Raw genomic sequence first — 18,506 nt, 5'->3', positions numbered from 1 at the left:
TATCTGATTTTCCATATGGATAGGGCAGAATTGAGGACTCGTCCCCAGTTTCTCCCTAAGGTGGTATCAGCTTTTCACTTGAACCAACCTATTGTAGTGCCTGCGGCTACTAGGGACTTGGAAGATTCCAAGTTACTGGACGTAGTCAGGGCCTTAAAAATTTATATTTCCAGGACGGCTGGAGTCAGGAAAACTGACTCGCTTTTTATCCTGTAGGCACCCAACAAAATAGGTGCTCCTGCTTCTAAGCAGACTATTGCTCGCTGAATTTGTAGCACAATTCAGCTGGAGCATTCTGCGGCTGGATTGCCGCATCCTAAATCAGTAAAAGCCCATTCCACGAGGAAAGTGGGCTCATCTTGGGCGGCTGCCCGAGGGGTCTCGGCTTTACAACTTTGCCGAGCTGCAACTTGGTCAGGGGCAAACACGTTTGCTAAATTCTACAAATTTGATACCTGGCTGAGGAGGACCTTGAGTTCTCTCATTCGGTGCTGCAGAGTCATCCGCACTCTCCCGCCCGTTTGGGAGCTTTGGTATAATTCCCATGGTCCTTACGGAGTCCCCAGCATCCACTAGGACGTCAGAGAAAATAAGATTTTACTCACCGGTAAATCTATTTCTCGTAGTCCGTAGTGGATGCTGGGCGCCCATCCCAAGTGCGGATTGTCTGCAATACTTGTATGTAGTTATTGCCTAACTAAGGGTTATTGTTGAGCCATCTGTTGAGAGGCTCAGTTATATTTCATACTGTTAACTGGGTATAGTATCACGAGTTATACGGTGTGATTGGTGTGGCTGGTATGAGTCTTACCCGGGATTCAAAATCCTTCCTTATTGTGTCTGCTCTTCCGGGCACAGTATCCTAACTGACGTCTGGAGGAGGGTCATAGTGGGAGGAGCCAGTGCACACCAGATAGTACCTAATCTTTCTTTTAGAGTGCCCAGTCTCCTGCGGAGCCCGTCTATTCCCCATGGTCCTTACGGAGTACCCAGCATCCACTACGGACTACGAGAAATAGATTTACCGGTGAGTAAAATCTTATTTTATTTAGGTTTTATTTACTTTCATTTAGGTTGCAGAATCTTAATAATACAAGTATACTTGTATAAAGATACAATAGAATGACATCATACATTTAAACAGTGAAGTCATACATGTGCAAGAATTCAGTATGGGATTCCGATGGTCGGGATCCCGGCGGCTATAAGACTGACGCTGGAATCCTGACAGATGAGATCCCGTTGTGGCAAAAGACGCAAAAAATACGCTTGGTGCTACCAAGTCCCGCTACAGCATGGCACGACTTGAAGGGTTGTTCAGTGTGACTACAGCAAGGATGTAAGAGGACACATCTGTATATCTACCAAATACTTGGCTCTGTACCAAGCGCAGTAAAGCAGAAAAGATCATTTTAGTTTACCATACCCATAAGAATCAAAATTGGGCATGGAAGTGTCTGAGCTGTGTGTACGCATCACTTTTCAGCTGCATGATTACGTGGCCTATGCAACTTTGGGGTACAAGCATCCAGTGTTTCCACCGTAGGGTACCCACAGTGGCGGATCTTGCCACGGGCAAGCAGGACTTTTGCCCGGGGCGCCGCCTTCCGGAGGGCGCTGGCGCCATCCGGAGGGCGCCGCACCGTGGCAAGATCCGCCACTGCTGCCCGCTGTGTCCCTGTCCGCCTCCGCTGCCGTCCCCGTCCCCATCCCCGTCCCCGTCCGCCTCCTGAAGGGAACTAGACGCTATGCGTCTAGTTTCCCTTCCTGGAGAGTAACTTTGCTGAGCGGTGCGCGATGACGTCATCGCGCACCGCACAGCAAAGGTCCTCTCTACGAAGGGAACTAGACTCATAGCGTCTAGTTTCCCTTCGTGGAGAGGACCTTTTGCTGTGCGGTGCGCGATGACGTCATCGCGCACCGCTCAGCATTCAAGCTGCGCTTTTAATGTACAGGGGGCGTAATTGACCACGCCCCCTGTATTAGGCCACACCCCATTTCCTGCCCGGGGCGCAGAGCGCCCTTGAACCGGCCCTGGGTACCCAATAGCTCAGTTATATTCTCTCATGATCAATAATCTGCTTGCTACCTGCATCACCTTCTATCTGAGGTCTAAGAGTTTATTTGGTAGGCCAACACACAGGGCCGGTGCTAGGGTGTTCGGCGCCCCCCTGCAAACTATAAATTTGCGCCCTACCGCCCATAGATAATAAAGGGTCTGTGTGCGGCGAAGGTGCGCACCGCAAAAATAGAGTGCCGGACCCCTTGCTATGATAGATATATATATATATATATATATATATGTATGTATGTATGTATGTATGTGTGTGTGTGTGTGTGTGTGTGTGTGTGTGTGTGTGTGTGTATGTATGTATGTATGTGTGTGTTTTATAATATAAAATGTTTGGGTGGGTGCATGTCACAGCTACTTACCGCTGAGGGCATCAGCTCCACTCCACTGATCCCGTCTTCTGCACACTTGGTTTTTTCGAAGTCTGAGCCTTCAGATCTGCAGACATGTAAAAGTACAGAATCCTATGAATGTATGAATGCTAGCAGTAAAAGTACAGAATCCTATGAATGTATGAATGCTAGCACTATGTCAAGTGGAACCAATATAATGTGTCCCACTCGTAACCACCAAGAGACACATATCAACATTGCATGGAGAACCATGCAGTTTCGACAGGCATTCCTGCGAGGTGATTGGAGGGAGTCTAATGGCGGTAGGCGTGTCAATGTCAGGGACTGCGTCAAAAGACGCAGTTCCACTGGCACTGGCAGCTATGATACAATGGACATTCTGAGCACCACAGGGATGCTTTAATATCTCATGGTGCAATGGTGTTTGGTCGATGGCCCGTCTTCATGTGCAAATCGACAGATTTGCATTACAGCCGGTGGACGTCACATCAGGACACCCATTGGCTGCAGCATTAGCATAAGACATAGTACCAGCTGCTGCAGTTATTACAGATCCACCCACCTTTAAATCAGGCCCAGTATTAATACACCCCCACCCCAGCACCCAGATAGCAATAATATACCCCCATAATTGTTATATTGTTATATTCTTCCCCACCCCAGCTTCACACTGCCAGCGCTGCTGTCTGTCATACAGTGTGACAAGCGCAGCGGCAGCTGGCAGCAACACTGGGCTGGACAGCAGCGGGGATGCAGAGCAGGGAGAGCACCTCTCCCGTCAGGCGCCTACCTGCTTTGCATCCCTTTGCTGAGCAGGTTCCGCCGGCTCTGCCAACACAGCAGTCCCACCAAAGACCACCGAAAACCCCAGAGGAGGACACCATTGGTATTTTAATGCCAATCACCATGCATACTGACCGGTCTGATTTTGGGCCATCCTCCCTCCATTACCTCCTCCTCAGGTCCACTGGTGCAGGCAGGCTGCATAGAGAGACCAGCAAATCATGAGACAAGTGCATTTCTAAGAACTAATATCAAATTCTAAAACCCCTTCATGTTGCCTTATAGGCTACTAAGTAAATTAGTAAAAACAAAACATTCCGAAATGCGGAATTTTTTGAGCGAGCCTGAGATAGTGAAACCTTTGTTTTCTGATGGCTCAATGTACACAAACTTTGTTTAATACACAAAGTTATTAAAAATATTGTATGAAATGACCTTCAGGCTGTGTGACTATGAAACATAAATGAATTGTGTGAATGTACACACACTTTGTTTAATGCACAAAGTTTTTTTAAATATTGGCTAAAATTACCTACAGGCTGTGTGTATAAACTGTATATGAAACATAAATGTATTCTGTGCTTAGACTTGGGTTCCATCGCCATGATATCTCATTATGGTATGCAATTATTCCAAAATACAGGAACAATCCGATATCCAAAATACTTCTGGTCCCAAGCATTTTGGATAAGGGATACTCAACCTGTAATAAGTAAATAAGTAAACCATTAATCTGTTAGAAGAATGCAGAGGAGTAGGTGCCATACTGTACTTGTATGGGTAAATCTGGGATTAGTGAATGTCAAATCAGAATGTATCCATTTTCATTTGTAAATTTTGCTGAGTGACATATTGTATATTAGAAAACTTGTGGTTATAAGTTAATTCTCACAACCTAGGAAAAAGCCCCAGTCAGAGACCCAGAGGCAGCTACTGTACATGTGGCTTTTTTTCATGGTTTTGTGTACAGAACTGGCAAAGTAAATGTGTTAGCAAACAATAAATAGTGGAGAAGAGAACTAGCCACAAGCCTCAATCTCTTTTGTAGCTTTTGTTTTGTCCACCAGAAAGTACAAGCTCTCTCTCTTCCTCGCTGCCAAGGAATCTGGCTAGGGTAAGGGGTCACAAAGGAATATATTTTGTTAGGTGGTAATGCAACAGTAAGCAAAAACATAAAGACATACAGTATTTTAATATTTGTTATATTTTTTAGGAATCTTTTTTCCAAGATATTGATATGCTACAGAAGCATGGTATTGTAAGTATGAATTATAATTGTTTATTACTTGTTACGCTAGCAATGTTGTTGTTGTTGTTGTTGTTTTTTTTTTTTTATATATTTGATACTGAATCTCACACATAACTGGCTATGCAAATAAAATAACTTTTATATAAACATTTACCTACTATCTTCTGAGCCTTGGGTAACTCTGTGACCCCTTTTTGGTGTAGCAGTGCCTAGATTTTCACCAAAGTGCAACATTTCCCTCTTCAGAAGGACTTGAGCTTTGGCCCAGCTTTGAACTGACAGACATTAGATCTGACCTTATACTTTTATTGGGGCACATTTTACACCTTAAAGTTGCACTTCGTTAAAGTAGCAAATATTTTTGCAGTTTGCTCAGTATGAAAACATGATACAATGCAAACACTCTGGGCCTGATTCAGAAGTGGGCACAGAAGCGGCCACATCTGCCTTTCTACTACTTTATGCAAATACTGCTACATAGTCCTTCCCGTGTGTACATCCATGTGTCCGAATGTGCAAGGACTGAGATGCCTACTGTCAGTGACCGTAGTTGCTGAAACATAATGTGTCCCTCCTGGAGAGGGTCATGTTGGGAGGTATGGCTGAAATACTGATTGGTGCATATTTACATGCACCTTCAGTGGCACCATCAAAACTTGCACAAGCCCAATGGCATGTTCAGTTTCTCAGTCTGAGTGTGGCCTCTTTTGCCAGCAGTTTAGCGTTTGTATACAAAGCCACTTTCAGTATCACACCCATGACACTCCCATAGTACCGCCATAGTACAGTGCTCATGTGCTAAGCCACTTGCCTGTAACTGCCCAGGAATGCCTATCACTTTTCCATGGCATTTTTGAATGAAATACTCAATCGCAACAGCGCCATTGTGTGCACACATTCTGTGTAACGCTTGTGCTGTAGGAGGTTTTAGGGATCTTTACACATGCGCAGTAGCATAAAAAATAGCTCAGCTACGTGAACATCAGCATTGCGTATGACTCTGACTCAGGCCCACTATGTACTAGATGTAATATCAACAGTCCCACGCTCAGTAATTTTAGGATATCATTAAAAAGTATGTTCGTTAAAGAGGTGGGGGTATAAAGTGGTATGAGGATAAACTCTGAATTCCAAGTGTTGTGTTTCCTCCGATTGCTAGAGGGAACGGTCTTCTCCAGCTCCGTCATTTCCTCACTGCCATCCTCAGAATCTTCATCCAGTCGGGTAAATTTGTTGGGGTTTGGTAGATCGGAGATGCCTGTCTCCCCCTCTTTTTCTTCCTTCTAACCTTGACCCAGCTGGCTACCTGTTCATCTTCCTCCACCAGCTCATCGCTACCTGTTCATCTTCCTCTACCGTGAACCAGCTGGCTCCCTGTTCATACTCCCTCTCAATGATGCTGGATCTCTTCAAGAGAATCTGAGACAACCGTCTTCACCATGCATTCTCTGGCAAAGAACCTACATCTGTGTCCGGCAAGGTTATGAATGGAAGGATGGCCACTGTGAATGCTGAGTCGCACCATTCAGCCTGCATAATGCCCCTGCTGTTTTTAAGCATATCTTAATTCTTTCTTTAGGGACCGACAACAGGCAGCAGCAGCAGCGGTGCAAGTATGCGGGTACGCTCGGGTACGGAGTACCCATAGGAATTTGGCAGCGGGTACTCAGTACTACCTGCCACACATTTTGCCATTACCACTATTATAATGTACCACAAAGCAACAAGACCATGGTGCTTGGCAGCATGACGGCTCCTCCCACTTTGTCAGGGTTACTGGGAGTGCAACAGTGGCTGTATTTTCCTGTTATAATGGAGGCATTCCTATATATTGTTATTAAATTGGGGGCATTACTATATATTTCTATTATACTGGAGGTATCACTATATATTTCTATTATACTGGAGGCATTACTATTGTGACAAGAACACTGGAATAGTGTTTGAGGGCAGGTATGTTTGTCCCAGGTTCTTGTCTTACATGTTTTAGAAAAATGAAAACTTCCAGGAAAATGTTTTGTTTTGTTAGAACTTTTTCAGTCTGTTGGAAAATCTGGATAAGGGCCCTGAGAGAGGGCAAGTTCCAGACAGTGGGCCCAGTTCGGGTCTTTGGCCTCACAGAGGGCTAATCAGGGCTTTCAGCTGTGCAAGAGTGTTATAAGGTTGCTAGCCTGATCAGTGTGGGCATACTGCCTGGGAAGACTGCAGAGCCTCTGTGGGAGAAACATGCTTCCTTATACAAGTGAGCCATACAGTATTTACTGGAAAACTGTGTATGTTTAGAGACAGTCAGGAACATCTTGTGTATAGTTAGCGCCGGACAGGCAAGGTATTTTCTTTTGATGTTTGTTTTATTTTCTGCTTAATAAAACTGGTTGCGGCCAGTTGCACCACAAACTGGACTTGTATGATTTCTCAGCTGCTGCTTGCTGCCATCTACCCCAGGAGAGGGCACCCTGTTCCCCTACAGTGTTACACTATATACTGTGTGTTTAGCCTTGCCTCCAGATAAAAAAAAAAAGAGACTGTTGTGTGGCCACGCCACTAGTGTCATGTAGCCACTCCCACTAGCAGCATGCGGTCACGCCCCCTCACAACACATGACCACGCCCATTTTCGGCACTCATTACCACTAAAAAAATATTTCTGCTTGCACCACTGGGCAGCAGTTATCTATCTATATATCATTATATCATCATTTTCCTCAGCATGCTTGAGGAACATCACAACCAAAAATTGACTGTTTGCCAAGATAGAAGAGAGTTCCCTCAACCTCAGCACACTCTGTGCTCCTCCTCCGATATCCTGACCGCAATTATAATGATGACATCCACAGAATGTCAACATGTTCACAATGTTGACATTGGAAAATTTCAACATGTGACATTTCAACATTGTCATGATTAGGGTTAGGCTTTGGAGTGGAGTTAGAGTTAGGCACTAGGGGGATGGTTAGGAATAGGAGGACTGTACTTACCTGGACCCTGGGAGATAACTCCCCCGGAACTGCTCATCCTGTGATCAGTGACCCGGAAGCCGTCACTGCAAATGTTGATGCTGCCGGGACCAGGTAAATGACCACAGGGCTAACGGGCGCTTTGTTAACGTTCTATCATGTCCACATTTTAGCAGTGCCGATATGATGAATCTCAAAATGGTCAATGTCAAAAAAAGTATTGTATAGTCTCTAGTGAACGAGACCAGTTATATTGGGGCAACAATTAAAGAGATGTTCACATACCCCTCCCAGAGTGAGGAATATTATCTTAAGGGAGCCTCCCCAGATACCACTTTTTTTTTTAATATAAATGTTTTCATTTATATTTATTTTATATTTAGAGGCAACTATGTGTATCTTCTGTTTTCTTTTTTTTCTTTTTCAAAGTTGAATTATAGTTCTTCTTACAATGTTTTAATGAACTGAAAATATGCAGAAGTAATGAAATTTAATTTTGAATGCAAGCTGACATGCAAAGAAACTTGCAAATGTTTTTTTTCCGATACAAAAGCATGATGCCATGTCTGGAAATAGCTTGCCAATATGGGGGTATATTTACTAAGCTCCCGATTTTGACCGAGATGGTGTTTTTTCTTCAAAGTGTCATCTCGGTCATTTACTAAACACAAATCTCGGCAGTGATGAGGGCATTCGTATTTTTTTTTTAAGTCAACGGAAAAAAATACGAATGAATACACCATCGGTCAAATACGCCTGTTATTTGGTAGAACTCGGTAATTTACCAAGAATTCGTATTTGTATTTTTCACCGTGAAAGGTCCATTACGTTCGTGTTCAAGATAGAATCGTAAAAAAATACGACGAAAAAATAGACCTGCTTTTGAAAAGCGTGTTTACATGTGTTGCACCCTCACCAAAAATTACACATATAATTGTGATACTTTAAAAGGTCAATAAGTACAAGATTAACATCTCACCCTCAGAAATGGTAGAAATAACGATTATCCACAACATTTTTATGTTTAAACCACAAATGAAATATGTTTATTAAAGTGTGAAAGTGTGTACATTGCAAACGTCAACAGACAGTGTTAACCCCACTTATGCATCTGCCATCTGCAGAGGCTGGCTTTATTTTTTTCGTGTAGCCTTGGAGGCTTCAGAGGTGGGGCCAGGGACATGAGCTCTTGATCTGCTTGACCTCCTTATTGGGGATGTCACTGGGGTATTTATTGGAGTTGTAGTTCCTGAGCTAGTGCTCGCTTGTTGGGAGTGTAAAGCACTTATGTTGTGGCTTAAGTTAGTGAGTGTAGCATTTAATTGGTTATTGGAGGCCGTGTTATTGTCTATAATTCTACCCAGACTTTCTGTAAGGCTATTGTTCCTTTCAAGGAGATGCAGGTAGTTTTGGTGTTGCCTCATTTGTTCATCCAGAATTCTCTGTAAAGTGGTCATCATGGTGCTGTTTTCTGCCCGCATTTGCTCCAGACAAGTCGCAACACGACTGGTTTCCAAATGTTCTCTGCTCAGATTTCTACTTATGCGTGGCATGTAATGTGGCAGACTTGCCAGCAGCTGATTTTGTCTTTGGAGACACTCTGAATTGAGCCTCTGGTGGTTTGCCCAGTTGGCCCAAAATGTCTGCTCTTCAGTTTAAGCCAGTGGTGTACTTGGGCTCATTATTGGTTGCGGACTTGTTTGTTGTGGAGGCGGGGCCACAGGTACCGTGCTAGGTTGCGTTGTCTGTAATGGGCGGAGATCCAGAACAAACGTGGCATCAGTTTGCAGTGTCTGCTGGTCCGTGGGCATGCTGTCATCATCTGTGTGTGGTATAAGAATACAACATTGTAGTAATATGCAACATGTATTTTATACTTCTATCATATTGCATTGCATTTATTATTCTGTTTGTCAAAAAATAACACACATATGTTTGTAACAAAAGCCACAACAAATATTTTTCTTAACGGAAGACAATATTTTGTTTTAGGTTCGTGGTTTTGATTGATTTAAAAACATTAGACAATCAGGAATAGACAAAAAAAAACAATCATGTACAAACCCTGTTGAAGTAAGATGAGGCAGAAAACACAACATGAATGGCATAGTAGACCAACATTTTTCTTTTTTGTAAGGTCGCAGGAGCAGGGACTTCTTTCCTCATGTTCCTTTTCTTTAATTATTTTCACTATCTTATACTCAATACTCCCTTTGATGGCACCTAACACCGGCTTTTCTAAACCTGTCCTATTTTGTCCTGTAGTATAACTGTGCTTTTCAAGGTTTGCAGATTTAATTATGTACTGTGTTATGGGCGGTGCGGATCCCTTGTGCCGCCATATAAATCAAGGAAAATATTAATAATAAGATTAAAACCCAATAAGCAATGATACTCATGTGCTGCTTGCCCAGCAGATTATGGTGTGCACTTTAATAAGCATTATATTACTGTATACCTCAAGTGTGCACTCATGTAGTTTGGTTGCTTTAGTGAGGAGGTGTTCAGCCATTTACATTAATGTTTGTTTTAGTAGAAAAAAAATACTGACGCTGCATTACTGTGTGTTTGTTTCGTTGACATAATTATCAGAAGTACACTATGTTTGTAAGTGTTCAGATGTGTTATTTTATGGACTCACCAGCCAGATGAGGGGATTCTGCTTCCCGTGTTGGGGAAGGTGCCAGTAATTGTGATGGTGGCCTTGAGGACACAGTAGAGATGCGTCTGTGAGGGGGAGATGCAGATGTGGCCCTAGGGAGATCTGGCCGTGGTCTTTTCAACGCCACGTGTTTGCGGCTGGATGTTGGTTGTCCTGTGCGCATTTGCGGACTAAGGTGTGGCCTGGATGGGACTATGGAAAAACGCAATACATTAGTGTATTTTCAAAAATATATTTTGGCTAAAAAAACCCATAAAGGATACTTTACCTGTAGTAGCAGCAGCATCCTCCTGTGCAACATTTGTCCTGCTATTACGGGCTGCTCTTCTTTGTGACACTGAAAACTATTTAGCATTATGGTATGTATTTTTGCCAAAACATTTACAATATGATAATCAACATTAGCCATGTAGCCATTAGGAAAATCAAAACCATACCTGTGTTTTGAAAATTGTTATTAAAAATAGTCCGCCATATATTGTCGTCAGCAAGTACAGATATAAAATACATCAAAAAATACAACAACATGACCACACCTGCTTACTTTACCAAAAACACCTATGCTTGCTACAACATAGATGTTTGCCACAAACAAGGAATGTGCAGTAAAACACTACATAACAAATGCTATATTCAAATACCACATATGCTTACAACTTATACATACAGTAGAACTGACAAATCAGCTGCAGCAAATATACCATCTGATACTGAAAACAAAAAACCATGCTAAGCACATTCAACATAAATGGATAAAGGTAATGGTTACAACTAGGAACACAACGTTTTACACACATCACTACTTCAACAATTTGTACCAGACAACGTAAGCCAATATTAATAGGTATAAACATTAAACTATCAAACTGGGAACATACAAATTGCAAAAATTACAGTATGGTCTGAGCCCCATATGGCACACATAATCATTCCTTTTACATAACGTAAATGATGGTGAAAATCCCAAAAAGAAAAAACAAACAAACATTTCATATGTCATAATACATATCCCTCACACACAAACACATTAAAACAACACATCCTCAATGCAACAAATATGCCAAACACTAAAAACAGTTTTGCCCACATTAAAACACATTTTTAAAACAATTACACTGATAAGAAGAAACAAAACAATACTCACCATCCTGCCTGGGCCGATAAGAATCTCTGACATGAGTGGCACAGACAACTTCGTGTGGAATAATGCGACGCACGGGCTCCTCCCACTCAGCATATGTGGCAATGAAAGGATGGCCACCCCCAGTTTGTCGGGCTGACTTTGCCTCCTTGGCCATCTTTGCCTTTACCCTACGCTTTATGTCATAAAATCGCTTTCGGCAAGTGTCCTCAGTCCGCCTCACCACACCCTCGCAGTTCACTGCCGAAACTACTTGACCCCACAGCACAGCCTTTCTGCGAGATGTCACCTTGGAGGCCTGAGGGCCAAACAGGTGCCGATGATGACGCATTAACTCATTCACCAATGCCACATTTTCTGCGTGACTAAATTTTACATTTCTGCCTGTCTTCGTAGTGGTGCGTGGCTGCGGAGCGCCATCAGCATCACTCTCACTCTCACTGGAGGCCGCAGCAGCAACCTCACCCTCCTCCTCTGCCTCACTAACCTCCTCCACCTCACTCACCTCCTCCCTCTCACTCACCTCCTCCACCACACTCACCTCTGACTGGGACATAATCAGGACAAACAACAAATAACACTGAGAAAAAAAAACAGTAAACACACTCCTCCACTACACACCACACACCAAACACACACACACACACACACACACACACACACACACACACACACACACAAACAATGACTATAGACGTAAAAAAAAAACAAAGACAAAAAACTAGACAGACTTTTAAATAACTACACAACAAGTATGACAAGCCTACTTACACACACAGTACAGCACTCAAAGAACCTCCTCCAAACCGCCAAAAACTCCAAACAACTCACCAACTCCTAACACACCTTCCTCTCACCTCTCCACTAACTAAACCCACGAGGTGTGGCCGGTTTGGAGCGGATTTATAGTAATGAGCACAGATACTCCTCCATCACGAAACAAACCAATCACGGACGAGTGACAAAAACGAAACTTAGAAAAAAAACGCGGCCGGGAACGGATAAACACTGCGTAACCAAAAAATGACGCAGTCGGTAAAAAAAAGCATAACACGGCCGCAAATCTACAAAATCGGCCGCATTCTACCTTTGAAAAACACGAATGACATCGACATCGGAAAACACGAAAATTTCAAATACGACAGCTTAGTAAATGAGTCGTAATCCATTCAAAAAGTTGCACTTTTACACATTCGATGTCATTTGTGTTTGAACTTTAAGCTCATTCTGAAAAATACGAATTTTAGTAAATATACCCCATGGAATGCTTGGTGACACGCAAAAGTCCATGATCCTTTATCATCCAGCTCATAGCTGCAATGCCATTTCCGACATAAACTGAAAATGACAAATGGAGACCAAGCCTCGTTCTGGTCTACATGTTATTTCTTCATGCTATATTATCAATTCATGTGATTAAGACAATACTACCACTTTTGATAAAGACTTACCTTGAAACGCGTCAAGCATAATCCTGAATACTTGGAGTCATCCTGGAGTCTGTATACCATCCACCTGGATGGACTAGGGACCTTCCCAGAACATCCTCTAGTATTTCTGACTTCCCATATTATTTCTTCCATCTGGTACCTGATCCACTTTGACCCACACTGTGATGACAGTTTTTAAATTTTTTATGCTTTAATTTACATTACACATTGTGAGCACTATTGTTCTTCTTTTTCTCCATTTATATACCACGAGCTGAATACCCATGCTTCGCTACGGAATTTCAAATAGAACCACAAGCGCAAGTATAATGAAAAGCGCTGGTGTTTAATCAAATGTAAAACGGCTTTTAAAAAAAAAAATATAAAACATAACTACACACATAACATTTGTGATTATATATGAATAAAATCAACAAATTACTAAAATGCAATTAATAATTATTATTATTATTGTTATATTGGCATGCCACTTTAATTTTAGTGGACATCCTTGTAAACTACATTTCTCTAACGTCCTAGTGGATGCTGGGGACTCCGTAAGGACCATGGGGAATAGACGGGCTCCGCAGGAGACATGGGCACTTTAAGAAAGAATTTAGATTCTGGTGTGCTCTGGCTCCTCCCTCTATGTCCCTCCTCCAGACCTCAGTTTTGAATCTGTGCCCGGACGAGCTGGGTGCTTTTCAGTGAGCTCTCCTGAGCTTGCTGTGAGAAAGTATTTTGTTAGGTTTTTTATTTTCAGGGAGCTCTGCTGGCAACAGACTCCCTGCATCGTGGGACAGAGGGGAAAGAAGTAGCCCTACTCTCTGAAGATAGGTCCTGCTTCTTAGGCTACTAGACACCATTAGCTCCAGAGGGATCGTACACAGGATCTCACCCTCGTCGTCCGATCCCAGAGCCGCGCCGCCCCCCTCGCAGAGCCGGAAGACAGAAGCCGGGTGAGCATGAGAAGCAAGAAGACTTCGAAATTGGCGGCAGAAGACTCCGGTCTTCACTGAGGTAACGCACAGCACTGCAGCTGTGCGCCATTGCTCCCACACACCTCACATACTCCGGTCACTGTAAGGGTGCAGGGTGCAGGGGGGTGGGCACCCTGGGCAGCATTTGGACCTCTTTTTGGCAAAAGTGAACATATATACAGTTGGGCACTGTATATATGTTTGAGCCCCCGCCAAGAAAATGTATATTTAAGCGGGACAGAAGCCCGCCGTCGAAGGGGTGGGGCTTCTTCCTCAGCACTCACCAGCGCCATGTTTTTTCTCCACAGCACCGCTGAGAGGAAGCTCCCCAGCCTCTCCCCTGCAGATACACGGTAGAAGAGGGTAAAAAGAGAGGGGGGGGCACATAATTCGGCGCAAAAATCAATATAAACAGCAGCTACTGGGTTAACATTAAGTTACTGTGTTATTCCTGGGTTAATAGCGCTGAGGTGTGTGCTGGCATACTCTCTCTCTGTCTCTCCAAAGGGCCTTGTGGGGGAATTGTCTTCAGATGAGCATTCCCTGAATGTGTGGTGTGTCGGTACGTGTGTGTCGACATGTCTGAGGTAAAAGGCTCCCCTAAGGAGGAGATGGAGCAAATGTGTGTGTGAGGGGTGTCTCCGTCGACAACGCCGACACCTGTTTGGATATGTGTAATTAAGTGCTAAGGTGAATTTATTGCACAAATGATTAGGGAACAGACAGGGAATCTACCCATGTCTGTCCCTATGTCGCAGAGACCTTCAGGGTCTCTCAATGCTCACTATCCAAAATAATAGACACTGATATCGACACGGAGTCTGACTCCAGTGTCGACTACGATAATGCAAAGTTACAGCCAAAATGGCAGGAAAGTATTCAATATATGATTATTGTAATAAAAAATGTTTTGCATATCACTGATGACTCATCTGTCCCTAACACAAGGGTACACATGTTTAAGGGGAAGAAAGCTGCGGTAAATTTCCCTCCTCTCATGATGAAAAAGAGCGGGAATCTCCAGACAAGAGACTGCAGTTTCCCACAAAGAATTCTCAGGGAGTATCCTTTCCCTACTAGGGCCAGGATACGATGGGAATCTTCCCCTAGGGTGTCAAGTTTGCCCAAAAGGTAGCGCTGACTTAAAAGCTATCCTCAGGGATCCTGCAGATAGCGTGCACATTCTGGTACACTACTCAGACCGGCGATTGTGTCGGCATGGGTTTATAGCGCTGTAGCAGCATGGACAGGTACCTTATCAGCAGGGATTGAGACCCTAGTATGTATATATATATATTTCTCTGACGTCCTAGTGGATGCTGGGAACTCCGAAAGGACCATGGGGAATAGCGGCTCCGCAGGAGACTGGGCACAAAAGTAAAAGCTTTAGGACTACCTGGTGTGCACTGGCTCCTCCCCCTATGACCCTCCTCCAAGCCTCAGTTAGATTTTTGTGCCCGAACGAGAAGGGTGCACACTAGGTGGCTCTCCTGAGCTGCTTAGTGAAAAAGTTTAAGTATAGGTTTTTTATTTTCAGTGAATCCTGCTGGCAACAGGTTCACTGCACCGAGGGACTAAGGGGAGAAGAAGCGAACTCACCTGCGTGCAGAGTGGATTGGGCTTCTTAGGCTACTGGACATTAGCTCCAGAGGGACGATCACAGGCCCAGCCATGGATGGGTCCCAGAGCCGCGCCGCCGGCCCCCTTACAGAGCCAGAAGACAGAAGAGGTCCGGGAAATCGGCGGCAGAAGACGTCCTGTCTTCAATAAGGTAGCGCACAGCACCGCAGCTGTGCGCCATTGCTCTCAGCACACTTCACACTCCGGTCACTGAGGGTGCAGGGCGCTGGGGGGGGGGCGCCCTGAGACGCAATAAAAATACCTTAGATGGCAAAAAATACATCACATATAGCTCCTGGGCTATATGGATGCATTTAACCCCTGCCAGTTTTTCCTTAAAAAAGCAGGAGAAAGGCCGCCGAGAAGGGGGCGGAGCCTATCTCCTCAGCACACTGGCGCCATTTTCCCTCACAGCTCCGTTGGAGGGAAGCTCCCTGACTCTCCCCTGCAGTCCTGCACTACAGAAACAGGGTAAAACAAGAGAGGGGGGGCACTAATTTGGCAGATAAATCAATACAGCAGCTATATAAGGGAAAAACACTTATATAAGGTTATCCCTTGACAATGTCTATAATATTTGTCCTATTAAAGACACGTTAAAGGTTAAAGAACACAGTACGCAATTGGCGCAAAAAGTACCGCAAGGGTACGCCCTTAACTATACCTTAAGGAATGTACTTATACTGTAAACATTTGTGCAGTGATAATGTGTAGATGTAATGCAGTGTAACCTTGTTAGCTTAAAAGCTGTATGAGCGACTATGACGCTCTGAGAACCTTTATGCATTTATAATAATCAATCAAATACCGGTCTAAGGTTCTAACGCCTTTAGTGAGAGAATGAACGTTCAAAAAGAATAATACAATACAAGCTATACACTACCAAAATAACATAGAATATCTAACCAAGTAACTAACATATAATACAATAAAGACACAAGTACGTTTAAGGGGGAGAGAGAGGGGGAGAGAGAATGGCTAACAATAACAATAAGACAATATGGTTATATGGCTGCAGAGAATCTTACACATGTGAGGAACAATCGCTGCGCAGTTAGTCAATGCTGAGAATCTTTGTGGAGAAAATACTTGAGCTTACCCAGGCTGCCTGTCCCTATATACACAACACCCAGCAACACAATTGTCCCTACAATGCCGCATGGGGCAGAAGCTAGACTCCATTTTGGGAAAAACCTCCCATGATTCCAAAGACTGCAACACATGGTTCAAAGGGGGAGGGGAAAACACCCAGCAGCAGCCATCTTCTACACCTGATCACAATGTAACCACACATATCATCCTGCCATTCCTACAAACACATGCTATATTTCAGCAAGATGCACTCTATATAAAACCACTACAATCTGTTATAAATCACCATCCACAAAATTATACCAGAGATGCTATGCTACAGATTGTCTACTGTTCCAATTCATCACAGATTTCATAGAGTATCATCACCAACACATAACAATCACACAACTGCACAAGCCTCATTAACCTTAAGCCATTTGTATCTCCACTAACTACTCTATACCAATCACTTCACAACTACTCTACCTCAAACACATATTTAAACTATTCTATGCCAATCAGCCATGTGATATTGAGATTATGATACTTAGCCTTTGTAAGGTGCCTGGTGATGATCCAGCCATGCTTCTGAGAGCTTTGTTCTGAGTGTAGCTACAGTACATCTGTCCTCTGAGGCCATAAGCGACTGAACCCTGACCTCTTCTCTAGCCAGGAACTACATTCCTGTGTGACTAGTTCCTGGGGGAGGGGTCTCTCTTGCTTTGTATATGCTGATCAGGTTCAGCCCTGAAACTACCAAAAGGGTTGTCTTCAGTTCCCTGTTCACTGCATTGTTCTAACAAAGTGATTTTTTAGCTTTTATACATATAATCATATCTATCCGCTGCAATGTCCCACAACTTCACAACAAGTATCAAATTAATCTACACACCAATCTGCTTGTTTCAATATTAAACATGACGGGTATATCTGGTTCTGTTCAAATAATACACATTCATGACATTAATTCATTAGCTAATTTTAAATCTCCATGATGTCTGGTGCTTGATATTATTATAATTATGTACTGTATGAAATAAGTGTCGAATCCATCTCTGTGCCATGTCCGTGTAAATGCGTGTGTTACCATATATTGCTGTGCTCGCTGCGCATATTTGCAAGTATAGCGACTTAAATGTGTGCAGTTTGTATGTTCTCTCTATGTAATATTTTTGACTTTGACAGTCCACCCTTTGGCAGTCACCAATAACTGCCACTTCCTAAAACATTTCAAAAAGAGAAAAATATATGTCATATGTAAATACATTTCCATGATTGGGTAAGGGAGGAGAGAAGAAGGTGGGAAAAGGGTATGACCTAGTGAGATAGCAGAAGCATGTGTGTATGAATCCGTGTTTGGGGGGTCATGTATCATCGTGCCGTACGTGTTTTAAATCAAGCTTCGAGGTATTGCGAAGTATACATTTGAATTCCTTCTTATCCCGTGGTACGGGTCTGTGGATGGGCTGTCAAACTTTACCGAGCTCTCTTCGGCTTTTGGTTACAACAAAATGGGGGAGCACATTTTAGTTGATGATACATGAATGGGGGAATATGTGAATGCTGATATTTGTGCCTGTATTCCCTATCGACTATGTGTGTCATTACCTGAAGGTTGTAGAGATGAAGATAAAGAACAATTATGGGAAATGCCGTCGTATTCTAGGTGAGGTTAATGAACATTTGTCGATTGAAGTCTTGTCTGGTGTCTGTTGACTGCAGTCTTCTTTGGGCTTTTGTCAAAAGTGCGAGCAAAAGCTTTGTCAATGTCCATAGACTTACAAAAAGTGTTGGGCTAGCGTAAATTTTAACGTTACTAGGGATAAGGGGGTCTATGGCATAGTTCATCAGTTGTCTGTGTACAAGGTTGTCAAAACTTCTTCTTTAGTCCATCTGTTGTCTGTATACGCGGTTGTCAAATTTCTTCTTTCAAGCAGATGTCTTTTCACCTTGGAGAGGAACAAAGGAGAAACAGGTGAAAGAAACAGGTCGTGGAATCACCTTTTATCACAGCGTGGTTTCAATGGTTGGGTCGTAAATCAAATCCATTTTGTTATGCGATACAGTCATTATTTCAGGTAGTACTTTTCCAATATAACACAATCCTTCTGAGTTTGGGGCAAGCCACTTATACACCTTCCTCCCGCATATGAAATATGCATCATCGGGGAGGACATATGGGACCAA

At 43.3% G+C, this 18,506-nt stretch overlaps 1 protein-coding gene across 5 annotated transcripts in view; it reads left to right on the top strand.

Moving 5' to 3' along the window:
- DMC1 (DNA meiotic recombinase 1) overlaps nucleotides 1–18,506 on the top strand; it is a 465,896-nt gene that overhangs the window by 136,531 nt on the left and 310,859 nt on the right. For all 5 annotated transcript variants that reach the window (XM_063938805.1, XM_063938803.1, XM_063938804.1 and 2 more), the window contains exon 3: nucleotides 4,421–4,465. In XM_063938805.1, the coding sequence (XP_063794875.1) occupies nucleotides 4,421–4,465 (45 nt within the window). The remainder of the gene's footprint in view (nucleotides 1–4,420; nucleotides 4,466–18,506) is intronic.

The sequence above is a fragment of the Pseudophryne corroboree genome, chromosome 9, assembly GCF_028390025.1.
Source record: "Pseudophryne corroboree isolate aPseCor3 chromosome 9, aPseCor3.hap2, whole genome shotgun sequence".
NCBI classification, from domain to species: Eukaryota; Metazoa; Chordata; class Amphibia; order Anura; family Myobatrachidae; genus Pseudophryne; species Pseudophryne corroboree.
Note: the sequence above shows the minus strand (reverse complement) of the source record. Positions and strands in the feature narration are given on the sequence as shown.